This window comes from Hypomesus nipponensis, chromosome 9, assembly GCF_054491055.1.
Source record: "Hypomesus nipponensis isolate SF chromosome 9, ASM5449105v1, whole genome shotgun sequence".
Taxonomy (NCBI): Eukaryota; Metazoa; Chordata; class Actinopteri; order Osmeriformes; family Osmeridae; genus Hypomesus; species Hypomesus nipponensis.
Window position 1 is genome coordinate 17,005,266 of NC_140369.1, and position 23,596 is coordinate 17,028,861.

At 49.4% G+C, this 23,596-nt stretch overlaps 1 protein-coding gene across 9 annotated transcripts in view; it reads right to left on the reverse strand.

Annotated features, from left to right (window-relative positions):
• Positions 1–23,596, reverse strand: part of atp2b2 (ATPase plasma membrane Ca2+ transporting 2) — a 55,237-nt gene that overhangs the window by 9,334 nt on the left and 22,307 nt on the right. For 6 of the 9 annotated variants that reach the window (XM_084704587.1, XM_084704585.1, XM_084704584.1 and 3 more), the window contains 12 exons: positions 19,240–19,437; positions 15,791–16,048; positions 15,467–15,592; positions 14,768–14,896; positions 14,217–14,249; positions 12,827–12,916; positions 10,960–11,001; positions 9,569–9,733; positions 8,855–9,069; positions 8,299–8,541; positions 1,463–1,704; positions 1,111–1,345 (listed from right to left, as the gene is read on the reverse strand). In XM_084704587.1, coding sequence (XP_084560713.1) covers positions 1,111–1,345; positions 1,463–1,704; positions 8,299–8,541; positions 8,855–9,069; positions 9,569–9,733; positions 10,960–11,001; positions 12,827–12,916; positions 14,217–14,249; positions 14,768–14,896; positions 15,467–15,592; positions 15,791–16,048; positions 19,240–19,437 — 1,976 coding nt within the window. The remainder of the gene's footprint in view (positions 1–1,110; positions 1,346–1,462; positions 1,705–8,298; positions 8,542–8,854; positions 9,070–9,568; positions 9,734–10,959; positions 11,002–12,826; positions 12,917–14,216; positions 14,250–14,767; positions 14,897–15,466; positions 15,593–15,790; positions 16,049–19,239; positions 19,438–23,596) is intronic. The other 3 variants (XM_084704588.1, XM_084704583.1, XM_084704586.1) reach the window with 2 other exon arrangements.

Here is a 23,596-nt window from a genome sequence, read left to right on the forward strand (position 1 = left end):
CAGGACTGTGTTTCATGCAAATAGCCGCTGAATCCCACTCCTGCACATGAAGAGGTTTTGAAGAGAAAATGAAAAGAGAAGGAGCTGGGGGAGATGGTAGGCAATCTTTGGATAGTTCAGTAGACCGTCTCCCAGGCGATCTCTGAGAGATGTTTATCCACCAGATCAGAGATAGCCAAAGGGAGAAAAGTTGACTTCATGAAATACACAAGGAGGAGGGAAGTCTCCTTTTATGGTAAACTTTGGGGTTCTCTCTCACCTCGTTGCTCTCTCATACCTCTATCTCTTCTCTCTTTCTTTATCTGTCTCTGCCAATCTGTATCTTTGTCAGTCCTTTTGGTATTTCCCTCTCTGCTTTAAAAAGTTATCTATCCAACTCCATCTATGCAAATGTGTTGTTGCAAAGTTATACCAACTAGTGGTATTTGGGACAAGACTTTTAGAAACGTGATTACTTTTCCTGTGTAAAGGTCACCAATTGGTAGACACATAGGGACTCTATTTTCTTGTACTTCATGCTCAGGAGCTGTTTCCTGGATATGCCTTTCACAAACTGTCAGTGTTACAATGTTGCCCCAGAGAGAAAGAGAAAAACCGAGAGAGGAAAGAGAGAGGGAGAGAGGGAGAGAGAAAGAGAGAGAGAGAGAGAAAGAGAGAGGGAGAGAGAAAGAGAGAGGTAAGGGGAAATGGAAAAAGAAGATCAAATGAGCTGGTTGACTAATGCAGGAGGTTGGGTTTTTTTTCTGTCTTACTTGCTGGGTGCAAAATAACTGCCAGTTAAGGACGCCTCTTCCTGAACACACTATCTCCTGCACCAGCGACTGTCATGGATATGTAAAAAACACATTTTGAATAGATTTCCAAAATCTATTTATAGCATCACCAACACAGCTGCTCTCTCCTTCCTCAGCACGCACCGGACTGAAGTGGCTCCATTGAGTACATTCTCGCCGTTGCGTCGTTTTTTTGACGTGAAGCATCTAATTGAGCGCCGTACCTGTCAAGGCGACGCCGAGTCTCTGTCTCCCTCCAAAAATTCTATGTGAAGGCCGCGCTGTAGGGCACGACACCGTTCCGCGTGGGCGTTGTGTTAGCCGGGCTTTGTCTTACCTCTGGTCTGACCGGGTCCTCTATCCCCACGACGCAGACGGCCGTCAGCTCGTTCAGGATGCCGTTCTCGTCGTCCCAGTTGGGCTCTGGGTCGGCGGGGAAGTCGCGGTAGCCGACGCAGATGGTCCTCAGGCCGTCGCACGCCATCGGCTCGATCACCTTCTTCACCATCTCGTCCTTGTCCCTGGGGCGGAACACGCGCGGCTCGCCGACCTCGTTCAGGATCCAGGTGCACCTGGAAGGGGGGGGGGGGGGGGGGGCGGAGGAGGAGTGGAGAAGGGGCTTAGTGACGTCTACCATGGGGTGGGGAGGGGGGGTTCCTGAATGTGGACACGCGCGGGGGTCGACTCACTTCTTGAGGACGATCTCGGAGGCTCCCTTGCTGTACATGCGGAAGCTTCCGTCGGGCAGCTTGATGACGGTGCTCATGGACTTGCGGACGGAGTTGAAGGTGTAGACCTTGTAGAGCTTCTCCTCCGGGATCTGGTTCCTGACGGGCTGGTAGTCCCTCTTCAGGTCCATGATCAGGCCCAGTAGGCCGCACTCCGTCTTGTTGCCCACCTGCTTGGGGAGACCTCCCTCCTTGTCGGGGGGCTGTGGACACAAGAGGACATTCCACAATGTGTCAATGGACCAATAAGGGCGAGGTTTGCGGAGTAGTGGGGGGAGTAAGTAGGAGGAGGAGGAACTCTAATAATAATAATAATACATGAAATGTATTTAGCGCTTTTCAAAATATTCAAAGTCACTTTACATGGTTAAAATAAACATAAAACAAGTACATCATGTAAAATCACAGCTTTTGTACACATTAAAAGCAGATCGAAAAAGGTGCGTTTTAACTAATGATTTAAAAGTTGACAGGTTGGTGCCGTCTCTGAAGGGTTTGGGGAGTGAGTTACAAAGGGAGGGAGCGGCGACTCTGAGCTGGAAAATGTGGTGTGTCCTTGAAGTGAAAGAAGAAACCGTTGTGGTCATTGAATTCATTTCACCCATATGGTTATTGTACTGTAGCAACGCTGTGCTGTCATCTATCTCCTGTACGTCCACATGTTCAAACGGAGCGTCTGCTGGGAAGGGGAGCCAATCAGGAGGCGGGGACGAGGCTGGAGGTGGACAATGTGACTCCAGTCTCTCCTGGGCTCTTCCACTAGGCCAGCCGGTGGAACGGCGCTCTGACTCCGCCGTTGCCGTGGAAACGCCGGGCCGACCGCAGAGTGACGTGGAGAAGAGAGGGGGGCTCTCCAGCGAGAGAAGGTTTCTCTCTCTCTCCTCTCGCCTTCTCTTTTTTTGTATCTGTCCTCCCTCTGTCCTCTTTCTTGTTCAACCATCTCTCTCTCTCTCGCGCCCTCTATTCATCTCACCTATTTTCCTGAATCTCTACTCTATCACATATACTCTTATAAGATGCTCTTATCTCTTTCTTATCCTATCATCATATTGCATGGTGGCATTATAACACTGCAGGGCCATACTACCTTTCTCTTATTGGGGCGATATCATATAATGCAGCCCATGTGACATTCTGTCATGAAAAATCCCGTTAAGTTATCTTCACAGGCGTGTGCGATGCATTTGTACAGATGCAAGTGGCTTGCGGATCTGGGATTCTTTTTGCCTTCCCTTCACATGTTTTTCTCCGTACCATTCTACTGCAGACTCTCCACCAAATTGCCTGTGTCTTTCACCTGTGTTCACAGCGCAGCCTGTCAGCTCTGCGAGCTGTGCGGTTGTGACGTACTGCTAGCTAACAGGACAACCCCGCTGTTGTGGGCCTTAAAATAGACGTTGAGTGCTGTAGGACACACCATCATGTCACCAGACAAACCACAAACCTCAAAAGGAATCTGGGCAAACCAACCTCAGTCGGCACGACAAATTTGCAAATTGGAATTTCCAATAATACTGTAAATGTTTGGTGGTTGACAGAAAGTGAGAAGTAAGGGATCCCGCTCTGAGCGGTTTGAACAGAGCTCATTGGCTGCTCACTCTTACTTTCTCTTAGACGCTCCGGCAAATATTTACTGTACTGCATGGTACATGTCAACACGAGGTTTATTCGAGGAACTTCGAAAGAGTATCTCATAAACATCTTCGTGGGCTCTCTGCTCGCTGATAAACACGAGGGGGAACTCAAGCGCATGTACGTACTTACACAGGAACACACACACACACCACAGGTACTTCTGTAGTGAGAGATATGAAGAGAAACAACAGCACCTAGCAACTGATTAGAAGGATTATCACACAAACCCCCCAAATATTGACAGAAAGTTTGTACTCTGATATAAGATGAGTTCATTTCCTTGATTTCAAAAGAGCATTTCCTCAGGATGTAGCCACAGCCTAACTGGAATTAATATCCAATGAATACCAACAGCTTGGAGATCTCAAAGCCTATATGCCGGTCGCTGATGTTAAAAAAAGTTCTTCTTCGAGCTGCTGGGTCCAGCTCAAGAAAGTAGAGGAGTTGTATAAAATGCCATTAATCATTCAAATCGAATCATCTGCGAACTGGTCTTATAATGAGATATGTCTGGATAGTGTTAGAATGTACGTACGTAACAGACCGGCAGGATTACACATCCTTAACGACATGTTTGCGGCAGCAAATAGAATAAGCAGTCTTTTTCTTAATGAGCGCATTACATTAAGACATTACCTGTCTTTCCTTAATGAGAGTATCATATTAATGGCCTCATTTGAACGCCGCCTAAATGGTTCCCAGTAGGCAGGATCTCCTAGCAACAGCCAGCGTTCAAAACATCCCCTTCCCGAGGACATGCAAGACACTGTGGGTAAGGACGGGGGTTCTACCTGACAGAGATGGAGAAATGCCCTCCAGTCTGAACACTGACATCAATCCAATCATTAAACAAATGGAAACGCACAGCCAATCCTGGGCCGCATCCAATGAGAAGTCAGGGGGTTATTTTTAGCCCAGGGATAATGCATAATCTAAGTCCAGGAAGCCGACTCTAAAAATATGTTTTCTCCTGTCTGCTGTCATTACCCCTCCATTTCCAGATGTGATTTCTTGGACCATTTGGTCCATGGTTATTTCATTAGTGGGCCCCCGTTGGCCCCTGAAGGGCTGGATAGACAGATAAAAACCTGCCCCGGAGGCTTCACTGGCTGCAGTGTGCACGACCTGAATAATCAGGGTTATTCTCAGGCTTCATACACCGGCATGTGTTATGTGTCCTCTTTTGGCTGCTTTGGTGTACGTCTGTGACCAAAGACCTAGGCGATAAGGTGATAATGCTGTTAGGTTATGTCAACTACTGGTCCCAATGCTTCGTTTTATTAACGGAAAAAAAAAGGTCTAACTGCAACTTTAATACCTGAGGGAAGCCTGACAAGTCCATGTCATAATATTTTGACAGTGTTGGAAGCATTCGGGCTTAGCCACACCAGAGGGTAAGCTTAGCACTGGAAGGTTGACGTGGTGTTCTGTAGTTCAAGATCAAGTTCGAGTCCTCCGGAGGCCCCTCTGGTATGAGTGTTGACGTGGACGTTGCGTACTAGCGGCAGAGCTGGCACACTGTGGCGTGGCTGAGGCGGGGAAACAGCCGCCGTCTCCCTGGACACTGGCCACTCCCACGGGCAGGGACATATGCCGAGGGGAGATCTGGCATCCGCACTTCCTCTTGAGCCTGGGGTCTCTCCCTCTCCCCCGCCTGCTCTCTCTCAGCGGGGTGACAAAGCGCTATCCTAAACACCGCGAGACTGCGCTAAGCCTGCTGATCTTAAGCCCGGCCATTGGCACACGGAGCCTCGGTAAGTCTTCCGGTCTGAGACGAGCTAGGTGCACACTGATGAGCCTCTGTCCAGCCTCTCCTGCCTCCAGCCTCTACTGCCTCCTTCAGCCTCTACTGCCTCTCCTCTCTCTCCTGCCTCCTGTCTCGCCTGCCTCTCCTGCCCACTGCCTTCCCTGCCCCCGGCCTCGCACCTGCCTCTCCCGTCTCTTATCTCCCTGAGCTTGGGAGGCAGCCGTACTGAACCAAGCCTGAGCCACCTCTCAGGTAACGGCACAAAAACACGCCCTCCCTACCAAAGTGCAGTGATCGTGTCAAACAGCACTAATCCAACATGGCTCCTTGTTACCACGTGCACACAGTGGCACCGGCCATCCTGATGTCACGAGTCAGTCATAGGGTCCAGGGCAGCACGCGCCGGTGTCCGAACCAATGACCTTTTCCGGCCTGTGACCACGGAGGTCAGTAGAGCAGGTGGCGGAGGCAACATGAGAGTGGCCCTGGAGGAAGACAGAGCCCAGATCTGGATACCATCTCCTGTGGCATCGGTGATGTCTGACAACACGACGCGCGGTGGCCGGCTGAGCTACATCCACACCATCCCTCCGTCTCAGAACCGGGGTCCGGTTACTGTCTCGGGTTCTAGGTCATGAGTTATGTTAGACAGGAAATGGGCAGTGAGATGAGAAAGAAGACCCAATTCTGTGGGGGGGGGGGGAGAAATGTTTGTGCCATTTCCGTCGTCCCGGTTAGCGTAGTCATGTACAGCCCATCGTGCAGGCCAGTGAGGAGACAGGTGAGGCTAACTAAGGTAGCACTACCTACCATGGGGCTCATGCAGAGCTGTGTGTGAGCAGAGGATCACAGTAATTAGAGACAGACACAGAGAGAATGTGTGTGTGTGTGTGTGTGTATGTGTGGTTAGGGGGAGGGGTGTGGGATTGATGACTGTGTGTGTGTGTGTGTGTGTGTGGAGGGAGGGAGGGGTGTGGGATCGCATGTGCTGCAATCCCACACGTGGGGTGCACGTGCCCAGAAATGGTCCGGCTCCATTAACCATGAGAGGGAAACTGAAATGAGATAGATATCAAAGCCTTTCTTTGTTTGTTGGTTATCAAAGGCTTCTGTGGCGGTCCCAGGAGTGCAGTGGTGTTGCGTAATCCCAGCCCAGCGATCCTGGGGGGATGGGGGATGGGGGGGGGGGTGTTAAGGAGACCGCTGTTGACTTCTTAAGCCAAAACGGATCAATGCAGCGGGATAGAGAGGGGGAGATGGGAAGAGAGAGACAAAGGGAGAAAGAGAGAGAGAGAGAGAGAGAGAGAGAGAGAGAGAGAGAGAGAGAGAGAGAGAGAGAGAGAGAGGAGACAGAGGACGACAGAGGATGCAAAAGGGAGAAAAGGAGAGAGAGTAATGGAGAAGAGGGGGGGGAGGACTAAGAGGGAGAGAGGGGGGAGAGGCAGAGCAATTGAGAGAGAGGGAGATGGAGGGCTGGGGCTTGTAGAGTAGAGGACACCTTAAGGAGATTCTCCATTTCGTCTGTTCCAGAGTCTACACAACACGTAAAACACAGCTAAGATATGCGACACCAAAACATACAGTAGACAGATTCATTCTGCACGGAGAGGGTGGCAATTTCTTCCAGTTGGCTTCATCACTCAAAACAATCCAGTTAACACCCACACCAAGCATTTGAACGTATTTTAAAAGGCTCAAATGTTTCCTTGTGGCAAACCTTATGTAGCGCATGCAGAAGTTTGTATATGTTATAACCATAAGGTTGTGCCTGAGTGCAGACCTCTACTGTAGGACTGGCTAGACCACTCAGCTTCATGATACAACATCTTTTTGTATGTACAGTATAAGGAGATTAAAATTACAAATCCTTTCATTAAACCCACTTGCATTTTTCCCTCTCTCTGGTCTAAGCTGCTTTCTTTACTGCTACTCTGATCCGAGCCAATTGTTTCCATCCAGTTCAGCAGTTACAATCCCGTGTCATGATATAACAGATATTTCCTAGAATGTTTCTGTGACTTTACGACACTGAATATCTTGTTTTTCTTTTGAACATTCCCCCAGAAACATAAATACGAGGTAGAGTAAAGTGAATCCATTTGATCTCGAAGAGTGCACTCAATCGCTGGTGTCACTCTCAACCAACTTACAGTACGGAACGTGCAAGCAGGTACTGTTCACCCAGGTATTAGAGCAGGTAAGGTAGAGCGGGTGCCGGTCAGGCAGATGGTGTGCGTTGTATTTGGGCAGTGCCAGTAAGAGGATTATTCTGACTACGTGTGAACTGTGAGGGTCTTCATTCTGGCAAGCCAGTTCGCTGGTCAGCCTGGACTTACCTGTCTGAGACCAGCTGGAGAAGTCAGACTCCGCCAACCTGCAGGCCTCCACACACACACACCTTCTGTTGTCTTCCACCACAACGCGTTCCATTCTCTGTCGAGCGTCCCTTTGCTCGGGTTTAATCTCCGTCTATTTTAACTCATATTTAATTTACTGGATCATGGCTGCAAAACACCTGTTCCCCACTGGAAGAAGATGAAGTAATTGCATCTGGCATTAGTGACGTCTCCAGTCAGAATCGTCAACGTAAGCCTACAGCAAGTCTCAAGACATACATTCACACTAAGGCAACTGAATGAACAGCGAATGAATGTCTTTGAGCATTCATGGAACTCGCAGACTATTTAAGACGATGGGTTTTTAATGACTTCTGCCTCCCCACTATATGACTTGACACTCTCAATTGGGAGGCAGATGGCGAGGAAACCATCACTCCAATTAGCACCATTTTGTGCCGGCTGCTAAATGTAGGCCAGCTTCCATTTTGTGGCTCGTTTCGGTGCATCGTGGCTTGCGCTAGACCTTCATCTACTGCCTGTTCGAACGTTCGAAAGCTCTGGGGCCTAATCGCATTAGCATCTGCACATACATTTGACTTTATAATGTGATTTTGAAAGATCCATGTTTAATTAAGGAGTGACTCTTATATTAAAACTAAATGAAGGACTTGTGGTTAGCAGAAGTTGTGTGGTGGTACAGTGGCTCCATCCATGCCTTCCGGAAGTCAAACAAGGTTTATTTCATTAAGACAAGACTGGAGCAGTCCAGCTGGGACCCTGTTTAAGATATTCCAGCTCCAGCCCCAGCTGAAACACACAGCACTACTAAGCACATCAAGTGGATCTAGATCTTCTTCATAGGATCTAGATATATTCTAAAGATAAGGGCCCAGTTTCAGTAGACCTGGATTAAGCCTAGTCCTAGATTCAAAACGTTTTCAAAGGAGATTCACTGAAAATGTTCTCTTACTGCAGGACTAAGTTGAATCAATCTCTGGGAAACTGGGGCCGAGAAATCCAAATCAGTACAAATGGATCCACAGCACGCACAGTAATGAAGGGACCATTCAACTGACCAGTATCTTGGTGGTGTAGGCGCTGTTCAAGGCGATGGCGTTGATCAGGATCTCCAGTGTCTTGGGCGGCAGACTGCTGGGGTCAGGGACCACCTTGTGGTGGACATCTCCCACGTACGCCTGGACTACCGTCATGCGGTTGGTGGTCAGGGTGCCCGTCTTGTCGGAGCAGATGGCCGTAGCGTTGCCCATTGTCTCGCACGCATCCAGATGGCGCACCAAGTTGTTGTCCTTCATCATTTTCTGGGGAGGAAACGAGAAGGACAGAACACGTATGAATTTGAAGCGACGGCGCAAACGCGAAGGAGTCGGCCGTCCTGCCCCGCCTCCTTCGATTGCTGGAGGCAGGAGGGCCGACGGAGGCAGGCTGTGTGTAACGTAGGTGAAACTGGACGATAGACTTGTGAATGCATCAAATGGGATCCCTTTCGAGAGAGTTAAACGTCAAAAGTGAAGCCGGTTGCTTGCCCGCTCATGCAAATCGAAAAGGCCCAAATGGATTATGGGCGTGATGACGGTCGCGTGTGTGTGCAGAAAGAGGCTGAAGGCGCCGCACCTTGACCGAGTAGGCCAGGGAGATGGTGACAGCCAGTGGCAGGCCTTCAGGTACGGCCACCACCAGCACGGTGACACCGATGATGAAGAACTTGACAAAGTACTGGATGTAGACCGGCGTGCACTCAGGCATCCACGGTCTCTTCTGGAGCACAAAGTTGTCGACGGCAAAGTACAGCACCAGGATGATGACCGTGATGGCCGACATCACCAGACCTGCCAGGACCAAACAGGGAAGGCTTAGCTCGGGGCGGAGAGGGGAAAATGGTGCAAATGTGACCTCGGAAAAAAAGGATGTCTCGGAAGAGCGTCATAAATGAGGAACCCAAGTCCCATACTACAAAGTTATATCTCTCTCTCTCTCTCTCTCTCTCTCTCTCTCTCTCTCTCTCTCCTCCTCTCTCTCGCTCTCTCTCTCTCTCTCTCTCTCCTCCTCTCTCTCTCCTCCTCTCTCTCTTTCTACCCCTTTCTCTCTCTCTTTCTACCCCTTCTCTCTCTCTCTCTCTCTCTCTCTCTCTCTCTCTCTCTCTCTCTCTCTCTCTCTCTCTCTCTCTCTCTCTCTCTCTCTGTCACCACCTCTCTCTCTCTGTGTCTCTCTCTCTCACCACCTCTCTCTCTCTCATCCCTCTATCTCCTCTTTCTCTATCTGTCTCTATCTATCTCTCAAAGACCTTCTTAGTAAAAAAAAAACAACCTCCAGGACACCACCCTTTACCTGCTTTGCCGATCTGGACGGCCAGCTTGGTGAGCTTCCCCTGCAGGACCGACTTCTCCTTCTTGGAGACGTTGGCTTTCTTCTTCTCCTTCTCCTCCGTCTCCCCGCCCTCGGCGCTCTTCAGGGGCTGCATCTCCATGGCGGCAGCGCCGTCCTGCTTTTTGACTGCAACAAGGGAGAAGACACACGCCCTGGCTCTGTGAATGGCTCCGGAGTAACGTACCGTGGTGGACCGAGGGGGGGTCGGGATCACAGGGAAAGAGGAAGAAGCGGACGTATCATTGGATCCTGATTGGCTGATCCTGTCAGACGGTACCATAGCATCCCCACTTCCCAAAGCCTGTTATCTTTTTTGTATACTTTATAAAATGTTATTTCCGATTATCTCAAGGACATATAAAACCAAGCTGAGTCTTGAGGGGCATTAACAGACTACTATATATGTTTGCCCTTAACGTTACAGTCTGGGAGAGGGATGGTATATTACAAGAGACGAGTCCTGTGCAGAAAAGTGAAAATCCATCAAACAGCTCTGGATCTCACGGTCCAGTGGTCAAGTTAACAGTCCATCTCAGCATTCAGCCAGAAAACAATTCCCCACAACTGTAATGAACTGTAATAAATATATGTGCACCACATCTGACAGCTATAGATCTTCACATCACTGAGCCCTCTACTGAACATGACTATACATACTGGAGGCTCTTCTGGGATTGACTATTCTACAGGTTGTATTGCTCAACTCTTAACATTTTAATGACCATGCTTCGATTGCCGTATCTTCTGGGATTGACTATTCTACAGGTTGTTTTGCTAAACTCTTCACATTTTAATGACCCCGCTTCAATTGTCGCGTCTAAATTTCTATGTTCGTTCAGTTACCTTCGGGTAGTTCACAAATGCACAACAGTCACAAACCACTTTGCCCTCGCTTACTCGTAAACAATACAAACCTATATCAGACACAGAGAGCTTCATGACCGCAATCCATTATCAACAGTAATCCTCCCTGTTTTGGATAAACGCAATGAAGGTGGTGTCAGCCCTTTTACTTAACCATTTCACCGATAAACACTTCCAACCCCACGACATAAATGGTTTCCACACCAAGGCTGTGGCGTGGTGCGCTACCCCTGGAACACAAGCGAAGATCAGGGGAGAGGGGGGGGTGGGGGAGGGGCCTGAGAGGCAGCTAGCTGAGGGACTTAAGACAAGCTCACAGTGAACAGGACACAGCCACAACACAACAGTGACAACACTGTGGACAGACAGGCAATCAGGCCGGATGGTGGGACTGTGGTCTGAGCTAGCCTACGGGCCGGACCAGAGAGGAGGAGGAGGACGAGGAAGAGGAGGAACCAGAGGGGGAAGAGGGAAAGTGGGTTGGTTACCTTTGGTCTGGTTGTTCTCCATATTGCCATCCTGCATTTGACCTATGATGGAGACATACAAGACACATAACACAAATAAACAAAGCAGACAGAAAAAAACATTCATGACAAGGACATTCACAGTCAAATCAAAAATAAAAAAGGAAGACAGAAAAATGAGTTTTATTCAACATCTCTGTGACAGTCACATAACAGAGAAGCTGCACATACTGGTACTCTGTTTGTTGGAATGCAGTGTTATAATATGTGTAGGAGTATTTTGCACTTGTGCGTCTTACCACTAGAAAACGATAAAAACTCACAAACTGAGTAAATACAGTCATGTGATTGGCAAATGTTTAGAGAAACATTAAACATACGATTAGTGGAAGTCATATTTCCAATGTCGTAGACTGTATACAGCTAGGCTGCAGTGAGACATTGTGCTATGCCGTTCTCTACTCTCTCCCTGTATGGGTGTGTGCGTGTGAAGTTTTGTGCGTCGGAAGCCCTCTACAGTTACTGTAATAATGTACGGTCGTATTTGAATGTGTTCTACGTGTGGTTGGGCTCTTTTGGCCAGGCCTTCAGACGAAGGAGGTCAGTGACATACTCACATGAATGGGTTACAGGAAAATTCCACACGTCAACAGTACACAAAAACCCACTGAACATTGTCACGGGGGTATCAAGACACAGGTACAGCAGTATCACAAAGTCAACACACCAACAGTGAGCGCTACAGGCACGCAGACACGCACACGGTAACGACACGCAGCATGCAGAGGAGCACACGCACGTCAGAATGGGGCATGCGAGGGACACACAGGGTTAGGGAGGAAGGCTGGAATGTAAACGTTGTCAGGGGGAAAGCCAGAGGGACGACAGTTGGATGGAACACAGGGGACCGGATAAGTCTGAGTTTGGAGGAGGGACGACTGGGGATTCGGACTGAGCACGTGTCGACGCTCGTCGCCGAGCTCACGCCGTGCGAGCGTCATTTGATCCGCCCAGTCACGGCGTTACGTTTAGCGCGGCGCTGTCGCCGACGTGCTGTCCGTCAACAGTCGTAACACATCGCTAGGTGTTCTGAGCAAAACAACGACCGGTCACTGACCCTCTAAAGGGCTTTATAAGATGACTCCCTGGGCTTACAAAAGCCTGCTGAACAGGCCCCAATGGGCAAGCACAGCGGATGATTCCCCTTTAGTTATCAGTCACGAAACGCTGTCGAGGCCCACGGATCTGCTGGATTAACCCCCGCTGACCCTAGACTCAAATGACCCCGCCCCCAGCGCCCAGCACACTCCCACACACAGCACACGGGCGTCAGATCAACAGAGGATGTCCGTAACAGCAAATGCAATCCCCACTCTGAGCGATGTATACCGTCACTTTATGGACACGTCCATAAACACTCCACATGTAGGGGAGAATATCGTGTGTGAGCAAACGTGCTAGGTAACGCACACGACAGCAAACCCTCCCTGTCACAAACACAGTCTGTGAAGAACACGTTAGCCGCTCTTTAGGGATGATTTACAAACATGCGTTTTTCAATCAAATAACCTGACGAGCATCGGTGAAGGCCGTATGAATAATGCGCACAAACGCACATCACAAAGCCTGTGACACTGTGCAACAGAGGTTCAGTTCTGGTTCCCCACTACCACATCCCTTACTCAGTGATTCAGACTTAAGAAAAAGGAGGAAAATAAGACAGGGAACAGGACAGGAAACAGGAAGCGGATTGTTCACAACCTGAGGGAGACATGCATTTAGGTGAGGTTTATAGAGTTGGTAGATAGGGAGGTCAAGACAGTCGGAGAGGGAAGTGGGCACCCATGGAGAAGGTGACAACGGAGCTCAGGTCGTCATGTCAACCTACCATTGACTAGGCTGGCATTACCAGGGGCATTTGCGCCTGCCGCACCATCGGTAGTTATAGTGGCGATGGGGTTGGTAGAGGGATGGGAGTCTAGCAAAGTCATAATGGGTAAAAAAAATAAAAATACAGGGCACAACAGTGAATAAATAACATGGTTATCACATGGTTCAGTGAGACCACAGTTAGTGTTTTTGTAGCACCCTGCTTCCTGCTGTGTGGGCCTGAGGGATGCAAGGTACTGTATTATGTTGTAACATTCAATATGCAACAATTAAAAGGTTTATGATCAAAAAGTTAATTTAAATCCCCATACCCCAAATACAATGATCAATTGATCAGAAAGATAATGATTACCAATTTCCGCCCCCAAAAAAACAAAAACAGGAAATTTTGCGGAGATTAATTAAAGTGAAAAAATGTAAGGTTTAAATAAAGAAAACAACTCCATGTCATCATGGGAGTATATCTGACACATTTAAAGTACGACCAAGAGATATCAACAAAGTACATCGATTAGGTGCGTTTATCTCAACCATGTTATTCATATCATGTCATTCAGCATTAGAAAATCATAACCGAGGTCTTGTAATTCGAACAGAAATCAGCATTGTGGTTATCTGCTTGTTTAGTTGGCAGTTAACATACGCATACACTTCACACCAGTTAGCTGTAAAGTGTATTTGATCGTCATGTTTCATGGCTCCCGGATGAAGCCCACACCTGACAAGCATCATCAGATCCGGCACTCAAAGACCTGGTCTCGTCTTCAGCCTGATTAGGGTCCATGGAACCAACCTAGTATGGTATGACAGGCCAGAAGAACCAGTGCGGTTCAAAAAAGCCTCAAACGAACACTGTTTAGACTGCAGGCGGCTCTGTTATCCATAATGCAGCACCCTGGAGGAGGCTGTCTGGCCTAGCAGCATGTTAAAAGCGCTGTTCAAAGAGCTCGAACTGGGACAGGCAGTACACAGACGCTCCGTTTAAGGTGGGAATAAGCGATTCGGCGAGCTGTCTTCGCATACCCACATCTACTGCTAACCTCTGGGGTAAACCCTACCCTTCTATGAAGAGAGCGTAGCCTTTTGCCAGTCCCAGCCCCGCTCAGCATGTCTATGTAAGGGTCGGATATGGATAAAAGATGTGTCATTCGATACTTAAAAAGATGCGTGGGGCTCAAGCTCCTCTTTTTAAGTGAATCGTGGCCCGAGGGGCCCTGGCAGAGGCTGGGGTGCAGGGTCGAGGGAGGGGTGTGGGGTGTGGGGTGCGGGGTGCGGTCGGGGCGGCGGGGGAGGAGGAGGGGTTTAGTAGGGTCAGTAGAGGGGGTCACAGAGCCTCTCCTGGTGAAACGAGGAGCTGCTTCTGAGCGACAGCGGGCGTCATACTCTACCTGCGTTCAGGTGGCCATCCTCCGCTGTCTGACCTGCATAGTGATCGTCAGAATGAGGAGACGGTAAGGAGAAGAAGCCACCTGTCGGCCACCTGGCCTCGCCCCCCCACAGCCCCCCACAGCCCCCCACAGCCCCCCACAGCCCCCCACAGCCCCACAGTGGTACACTGGAGCAAAGGGAACCGGCTCCGACGTGTGGTTCCGTGATACGATGATGACCTTCTGGAAACACTGTTCCGTGGAGAAGGTCGGTGTCTATAATGACGGTGGGTGAATTTAGACGTCGTCTTTTCAGATTCATACAGGGTGGTGTGAAGAAAACGCTACGGTTAAATCTCGGTTAGAAATACAGCAGTGCAGATACAACGCAGTCCCCTTGGAGAAACACACTTTTCGAACCCACGCAAGTCGTTTGTTGCGTCTCTGTGCGTGTGTGCGTGTCTGTGTGTGCGTGCGAGTGATGGTGTACACGTTCCTGCTTGTGAAGACGTGTGTGTGTGTGTGTGTGTACAGTCTCAGCAGCAGGTCATGTTGGAGCACAGCACACACACCTTTCTTCTCTTTCTTCTCCTCCTCCCCTATCTCTCCTGCGCCCAGCAGGGTGAAAATGATGCCCGTCTGAGAGTTGACCCCGACGGCTGTCACGACCATGCGGCCTGACCCCTCCATCACATGGGTACCTGGGCGGTGGGGAGAGGGGATGGAGGGGAGGAGGGGCAGATAGGAAGAGAAAACCGGTCAAAACACTGACACAAGTCTAATAGGATCAAATATTTTCAGCCTGAATAATGCAAACCCAACAAACACTGAAGATATAATGAATTGGAAGGCTAACCGATGTCAGATTGAAAAAAAGAAGAAAAAAAATGCAATTAGAGCACATGGCAGATAGGAAAATTATCACCCAGAATAAAATAACTGGTGACAGATGTCAAATAAAATTTCCCTGAATCCTACGGCATACAATAATTATCTGTCTGTATATGGGAAAGCAACAAAGCGAGAAAAAAAATAATAGAACACAGCATTTCAAGATGAAGCATGTTTCTCTTTGCGTTGATATTCAAATCATAATTAAGAACCTTCTTTACCATGAAGATGACAGGCTGGAATAATAGACTTCATCGAGCATTAGAAACACTGACTTCCCCCTCTACTGACTCCTCCTTCCCTCTTGCCTGTACTGTCCAGTGTGTCTCAAGAGAACACCAAATTCCTTTCTTCTGCAGCCCAGAAGGGCAGGAACCTACCGGACAACAGCATGGGGTCCTTGTCCGCAGCCTTCTTGACGTGGTCCGACTCTCCGGTCAGAGAGCTCTCGTCGATCTTCACATCGTTCCCTTGTATCAAGATCCCATCGGCGGGAAGCAGGTCACCTGGGGAACAAGAGAGGAAGAGCTGCTCCTGACATGCCTGGCATCTGTTCAGGGACGCGTGAGGGACATCCTAACATGAAAGTATGACTCTTCCGTGTCTAGAACTTTCCACAGTTCTACCGCAGCATTAAGCAGACGGACTGAATCTTCCACTTGGGAATCGTCCGCCAGCCATTTGGAGATCCCGTCCACACGTACCATACTTGATCTGGGCGATGTCCCCGACCACTATGTCAGCCACGGGCAGCTGTATGACCTGTGCGCCGCGCACCACCTGGAACTTCTGCTCCTGCTCGATGCGGTTCTGCAACCCCCTGAACTGCTTCTCCTTGCTCCAGTCGTTGAAGGCCGTCACCAGCACCACGCACACGACCGACAGCAGGATGGCGGCGCCCTCGATCCAGCCGGCCTCCGCCTCGCCCTCGTCTTCCGCCCCGGCTTCGGCACTGCCGCAGACTGTGGGGACACACACGGGGGTCACACGGGGGGTCACAAGGGGGTCACATGGAGGTCCCATGGGGGGTCACACAGGGGTCACAACGGGGGTCACATGGGGGGTCATATAGGGGGGTCACATGGGGGGGTCACATGGGGGGGTCACATGGGGGGTCACATGGGGGGGTCACAAGGGGGTCACATGGGGGGTCACATGGGGGGGTCACATGGGGGGGTCACATGGGGGGTCACATGGGGGGGTCACATGGGGGGTCACATGGGGGGGTCACAAGGGGGTCACATGGGGGGGTCACATGGGGGGGTCACATGGGGGGTCACATGGGGGGAAACACGCGTGCACCCACACGTCTGTTCTGCAAGGCTACGAGAGAAAATGGTTGAACATATATTTCCCCCCCAATGACATACTGTAAAACTGGTCCCAAACATTTTGACGTTGCCCGGCAGAGGAAAGACCTTCAGGGTTTGATCCTTCCCCTAACTCTTCTCAGTCCTGCTTGAGGGATTGCAGTCTACTTCGTAATGGATAAACATTCATCACAGGCTAACGTTGCTCCATCTATTTCTCCGGAAAGCCTCTATTTCTCTGCCTTCCCACAGGCAGAACAGGCCCTACAGCCCTCAGTGGAGCCATTACGTCTCAGTAGAACGCACTAGAACTCCACTGGATGCCTCTGCCATCAGCCAGATCGACCACGTGTCGGCTCCCTGCAGGCCTGTTCTGGAGGGTCTAATGGGCCTCGGCAGGGCGGGGAACCACTGAGGTGAGGGAGAGGCTTGTTAAGACCCAGGCCCGGTGTTAGCTGAGCAGGGAGAACCCCCTGGGTTTAACCGGTTCTGGTTCTCTATGCTGGCTGCTGGCTGCAGCTGCATGGTGGATTGCTGCATGTTGTAAATGTTTTTGTCTTGAGATGGAGCTGGTGGCCAGACCATTTACCAATCCACTGAGCAGTGAGGCTGGTGTGCTGCTGGTCCTAGAGCAGAGTGGATGCACACTGACTTTCAGTAAAGCAGCAACTCTCTGAGGAGAGAGGAGGGAGCTGTTATTCTGCCAAAGTCGATACACAAACTATGCCACCTGATGAAAATCGATCTAGCAAATCTTGCCGAAATCTACTTCACTTCACGCGGCTTGGTTCTCGGTTGAATCAAATTCAAATGGATGCGATGGTTTCGATTCATCACCTGCGGCACATGGGCTGTGTACGACGCCATGCAGATGATTTGAAGCTGTCCGTGGTCCTGAACTGCCAACCCGAACCGCTTTCGAAGTTTTATGGCATCGCACTCAAGCAACTGAAACGCACTAAATATGGCTGCTCATTTGGATGAAACACAGTGTGTCGCACAGAGGCAGGCGTTCCCTTTATAAAATGGAACAAGCCAGAGCAACTGATGCTGTATGTCTGAAGTAAGTAACAAAATGTATTGGGCTGGCAGCCATTTGGCTCACTGAAATGCAAATGTGACAGGGGAGACTTGTTTGAGCTTTCATCAACATTACAGTTATTTGGCTATTTGTCTGCGGCGGTTTCATCCCCGCGTCGTTTGATATGAAAACAATTAAAACGCGCCCCTTCACCACAGCCAGTCCTTTCATATGCAAATCGGAATCAATCCGACCCCACCACTCCATCCCCCTCTCTCTCACCCTCACAAGCTTTTGACCTATAAATACAATTTGAAAGCGTGCGGTTGGAGGCTGCCCCACACGTCGTCCCTCCCCCGCTGGCCTCGTGCGGAGAGAGCGTTCAGCTGGGGTTCCTAGTGCTGGTGCAGGGGTGCCAGGCCCGTTTATCTGGCCCGCTGTGGCGGCAGGCTGGAGGCCGGAGATGTGGAGGGCTCTAATTCAATCTTGACAACATTGGGGAGGTCTGGAAACCCAGACAGACACTGTCGTTAATCTGTCTCTGGAGACACAAGACGATGTCACTCGGAGCCAGGGCCGCAGACACCCTGCGTCAACACCGGCAGCGACCGCAATGCCACAACGGAAACGCTGGTACAGCCTGTCGTGTTTAGAGATGGTTTGGACGTTTACTGGGCCCAAGGCTCACACGTTTCCGAGAACTGTTCACGACGACAGTGAAACGGGATATATTCCAAATGTGATGTTCACGCCTGTGGCGACGGAAGAACTCATGTTCGTCACTGGACGATTCGAACGCGTTCCCCGTTGGTACGAGCGAAGCCTTGAGAAAATCTTCCGTGTTAAAATATGGGGTGGAGGGGGGGGGGGGGATTTCGATTCCGATGTGAGGAGTACAGCCTCTGCGGCGTTAGTCGCGCTTCGCTAAAATGGAACTGTGATTATCCATCCGCAGATGGACGCAGCGATTTGCATAATAACGATTCTATTGGCATTTGGCTCTTTTATTTAGGCGGCCCGTGGAGCTAATTCATGCCACTCGCTGCAGGATTCAGCTGTGCTGGAGAGGCACACCGAGTGAGAGAGATGGGAGAGCTGGGGGAGGAGACTCTCGCCCCCCCAAGCTCGGGGGTGGGGTTGGGGGGGGGGGGGGGGGGACGACGACCTGAAAGTGCTCCCCTCTAAATATGTTGAGATCTAAAGATCATTTTCCATCGGATGTGTAATTGAATTCCACGACGCTTATGATGATGGATACGGCTTACTCAGCATCTTCTCCACCCCCTGCTTAATGGCTGTGTCTTCATTTCACGTTTTACAGCCGAGCAGCTTGATGTATGGCCCTCCCCTAAAGGTTATTCCTCTGCGGCACACTTCATTAAACCCCCCCCCCCCTCGGTAACCACTCCTTCGCTGGGTACCCCCTCGTTTGATGCAGCTCAGACTGCACCGTCATTCTTGTTAACAGGACCCTTAGTGAGGCTGTTTAGCTCCTACGAGGCGGATGTCTACATGCACGCGCTCATTATGTCCACAGCTGAACAAGTCACGTCTTCCAAGAGGCAGCGGCGGGACGGCGGGGGATGTGACTCATCACCTGCCGTCTGAAGGAGTCGATTTTTCCTGTTCAATTCTCCGTCTGAGATAAACAAGGCTAAAAACAATAAGATCGTTGTACAGGCCTTCTATGATATGGTATGGGCCAATGGCATCTTATTGAAGATCGATAACATAGTAGCATAATTACCAGCATTTACCGTGTTGGAACCGTAACAGGAAGCTGAGGGGCTGGGTAAAAGGAAGTGATGTCAGTGGTACTCACACTCGCTGCCCTCTCCAGGAGGCTGGTAGAAGGACAGCCCCAGGGAGATCATGGCTGCTATCTCCAGGATGATGAGGGTCACATCTTGTAGGGCTTCCCATACTAACTGTAAGAATGTTTTTGGCTTCTTTGGAGGTATAAGGTTTTGCCCGTAGAGTTCTATTCTTTTTTCTAAGTCGGCCGGATCTCCTGCCAAACCTGTGGAAAACAATGACAGAAGAGACAATTGTCATTCACTCATTCAATCATTTGTTCACGGGGGGGATAACAAAAAAAGGAAAAGATGAACCGAAAATGGCGCCCTCTATTCCATGCAAACAGGCCTCGCGTGTTCTAGCATTCTACGTTCTCCTGCAAGGGGAAGAGGCGGAGAAAGGAGCATCACAACAGAACAACCCGGAACATCTCTCTCGACTCAGAACCCCCCCCTCCATCCCCCCCTCCCCCACAGCCTCCAATTACTCTGCTGAGTCACTGACAGGCCTTCTTCCAACTTACGTAAGGCAGTTTAGTAGAGAAGTGGGCCTCGGGCCTGTGGCCTCCACTCCTCCACACACCGTGCACCATGCAAATGATTCTGACATGAGCTCTCCAGACTCCGGCAGCAGGCTGCAGCCAGAGCTCCTGTGCCGAGGCCGACACACAGACGCATCGCACCGACGCCGTCCTCGCTGGCAACCACAGAACCAGCCGGCTACTTTACTGATGATGTGCCAATGCGATGGCAGAGTAATCCCTCAAAGACAGAGGCAGAGCCTCCGAAGGGAGGCGTTATATATTTAGGCTGACCTTTTGCATCAAAAAAGAAGAAAAAAAAACGCTCCGACGCAAAATAAATAGCCTTTATCGATAGGATCAAAATGGCCGAGAAATGTCAGAATATATAACGGCTGCGTGCAAACAAAGTGTTTTTTGTTGTTGCTTCTTTTCATACAGTGGGGGCCTTCCTCAAAGACAGTTTGCCTGTATATTCATGGAAGGTTGATATTGCACACTTCCCCCATCTCCAGCCGATTTAGATGTAGATAGCTCGAGTTTATCATCCAAACATCAACAAATGGACAAAGCCAGCTGAGGCGATAGAACTTCAAAGCACACAGCTGACAGTCAGCTGCAGGCATCATTATAGTGCCAGGGACACACATTGTGCCTGACTGGCAATCCAATTAAAATACTAGAAATCTTCACACGCTGATTTGACAGCATAGGTGACAAGCATCGACTCGGTACACTGTCTGCTGCTGCGTTCTCGCCTTCAGATGGTCAGAACCAACTCTGTTCATGTTGTACGGCTGTTATGCTTTGTTTCTCCCTCCCACTGTGGTTGTGTTATAGTCTATTTTCCAGGAGGGGATGATGGCTATTACGCAAATGTTGTTTCATCTTGAAAAGGCATCGAAAATCACAGAGTCCGTCAATATTGAGACATTTATCCGAACGTAAGATTGGCTCTGCTTGCCACAGGACTATAATGCAGTGTAGCATAAATCATTGTCTTGTTTCCGGCAAGCTTTGCATTCCACACTTTGCTTTTTAAAATATTTGTTTAGCAATAAACCAGGATTACTCCTCCTGGAAGGAAGATGAATGAGCCGACGTAAACAAGCAGCAACATGGTGAACGCCTTCCTTTCTTCCATGCCTGCGCATGGAAGAAAACATCCGTTCATTAGCTCTAACCTGAACATCTAGAAGGTTCTGTATTGTACTCTTACCCTGGGACTTTATCACTGCCAGTTTCCTTACAGAACGTAACAGAACCAAGGGAGCAATGTTCCTTTTCGGAACACTGCAGCTATGCTACAATAAGATGCTGTCCTGACAGCAATTAAACGGACTCATTTACTACTGAACAGTGCAGCATTTACAGTACAGCCAGCAGCATAAGCAAGTGTTCTAACTTTCATGAGCAGCACCCGTAGAGGAGAGACAGAGGGATTGTCTATAATAACTTGCTAAAATTGTTATATTTCTATGTCTGAATGTCATTTCCTGTAATTGGAGACCAGGGAGCACACTGTTGTCCACACGAATGTAATACAATGATGCCAGTGGTTTGGCACTTGTTGATGAAAACAGCAGTGACATGGCCCAGTAGCCTTCCATATTGGGACAGATCTCCAGACCAACTGCCAGCCCTGTATACGAGCCACCAGCTGGGTAAACAGGATTTAGCAGGATTTCTAAATATTGTGTGTGTGTGTGTTGGCGTGTAGGTGTGTGTGCACTTTATACGTGTATTTGTACACGTGCGTGTGCAGGCATGTGCAACATCTATGTATGGGTGTCTATGTGTACATGTTTGGGAGTGTGTGTTCTGCTTGGGTGGTTTCCTCCTACCACCTACTGATCTGGGGCCAGATCCTAGATGCCAGAGGCGGGAAGCAGGCCCAGTTCAGATCCATGTCGGGCTGCTGCTAACTTCCTAACAGCTCAGGGATCCGAGGTATTGGTTCAGTAACGTTTGTGTTTTACTACATACCATCAGACATAGGAGAGACAGACACGAGGGATAGACTGTAGTCTCCCTGGCCAATTTGACACTCGAAAAAAAGACGCAAATTCGACAGTGCTTCGACTTTAGAGGGGAAAGCACGACAACAATTGTCATCTACGGTGCATCCATGATAACATTTGCTTGTGTCTAAGAAATGAATTATCATAATCATAATCATGAAAAGCTTTTTTCAAATCTCAGATTACAGCCTTTTCCTTAACTGGTATGTCACTATATTCTGCACGGTGAGTCACTGGAAGGATTTTCCCCCTGATTTGCTTCCTAAACTGATGATAAGAAGGAATGCTGCGGGTGTGTTACTGTGGTGACAGATAATGCTTAACATTATGACAGCAGACACACAGCTAGCCCAGCGGGAAGCGAGATGGCTAGAGATGGGGGGAAGAGAGAGATAGAGACAGAGGTGGAAGACAGAGAGAGAGAGAGAGAGAGAGAGAGAGAGAGAGAGAGAGAGAGATGGGGGGGGAGATAAACTGTAGAGAGGAAAGCAGAGATGGAGAGGGAGAAGAGAGAGCGGGGGGGATAATAGAGAAAGAGAGAGATAGGGAGAAGCACACTGGTGCTGGGGAGCAGGAGGACAGAGGGGGGGCCACAGAGAAACCGTCCCTGCGTGTCGTATAAGAATGCCCCGGGTTGCAAATAGAAACAGACGGCTATAAATAGACTCGTTAAAAATTCCCTTTTAATTGTCTCAGTGTGAGGATGGAGGCTCTCTCCCATTGATCTCCTCAGCACAGCGTCAGATCCCGCGCACCGTGTCTCCCAGGCCCTCGCCTCGGGGAACCGCCCTCTCTCGTCATTGGCGGAGGCTGAGCGCAGCATCGCAGGACGCAGCCCCGCTTGCGTAATCGGGCTTGTGTTCGGCCAGCCGAGCAGCGAGCGAGCGAGCAGCGCTCGACGTCAGGTCCCCACCAGCATCACTCACCAGCTAACACAGGCTCACGTCACAAGCGGGGCTTTCTACCCCCTTTTGGCATGAGCGTTCATTTCAGACTTTTTTTTTCTCCTCCTCTTTCCAAAACGACGCTTACTATAGACAGTGGCGGTAAATACGCACATGTTCCAAACCAATTTCTATTCAAATCTGCCCAGTGATGCCTGCAGAATGTTCGTTTTGAATGCAAATTACCCAGTGCAAGAATAAACATTTCATATTGCGAACAACATGTTGTTTTTCCCAGCCTTTCTTTTCATCTGAGAAAGCATATGGGAAGGTTTATTGCAGCTCCTTTAACCTATGAAATATATTGTGCTTTTTAATAGCTTCGAGATATATATTCTGCTCTCATCAATCCCAAAAAATCACTGCATATTACAATCATTACTTACTGTACTGTATGGCTATGGCACAGTGGAATGAAACAACACACTCTTCAAACAATGTTATGTACCAAGCATTATAGCCTGCAATATAATTCGAAAAGCACAATAATTTACAAGGAATGCATTGCAATATACCACGTGAGCTACAACACTAACAATTAGTCATCTTGTGACACATCAAGAACATGAGATTTCAAGGACCGCAAACTGTGCAGTGTATAAACTGTAGCCAACTCCTCTGACTGGCTGTTTTCCCATCCCATATAACCACAACCGAGCAGTTGGCTCCAGTACACAGAGATGGGTTGGAGGACCAACAGAACAGACACTGTACTATAAAAGGATGGGACGTTTTCTGCCTTCCAGTTCATGTCCTTCTCCTGCCAATCCCCTCAGCTCTCTGCAGTCGGCAGAAGAGGAGAGCAAACAGGGAAATGAGGATTGGTCGGCCAGAGTGCTGGTTTGCGCCTCACTATCAAATGAAAAGGGAAGGAGTTGAGCAGACCTCATTACTGAG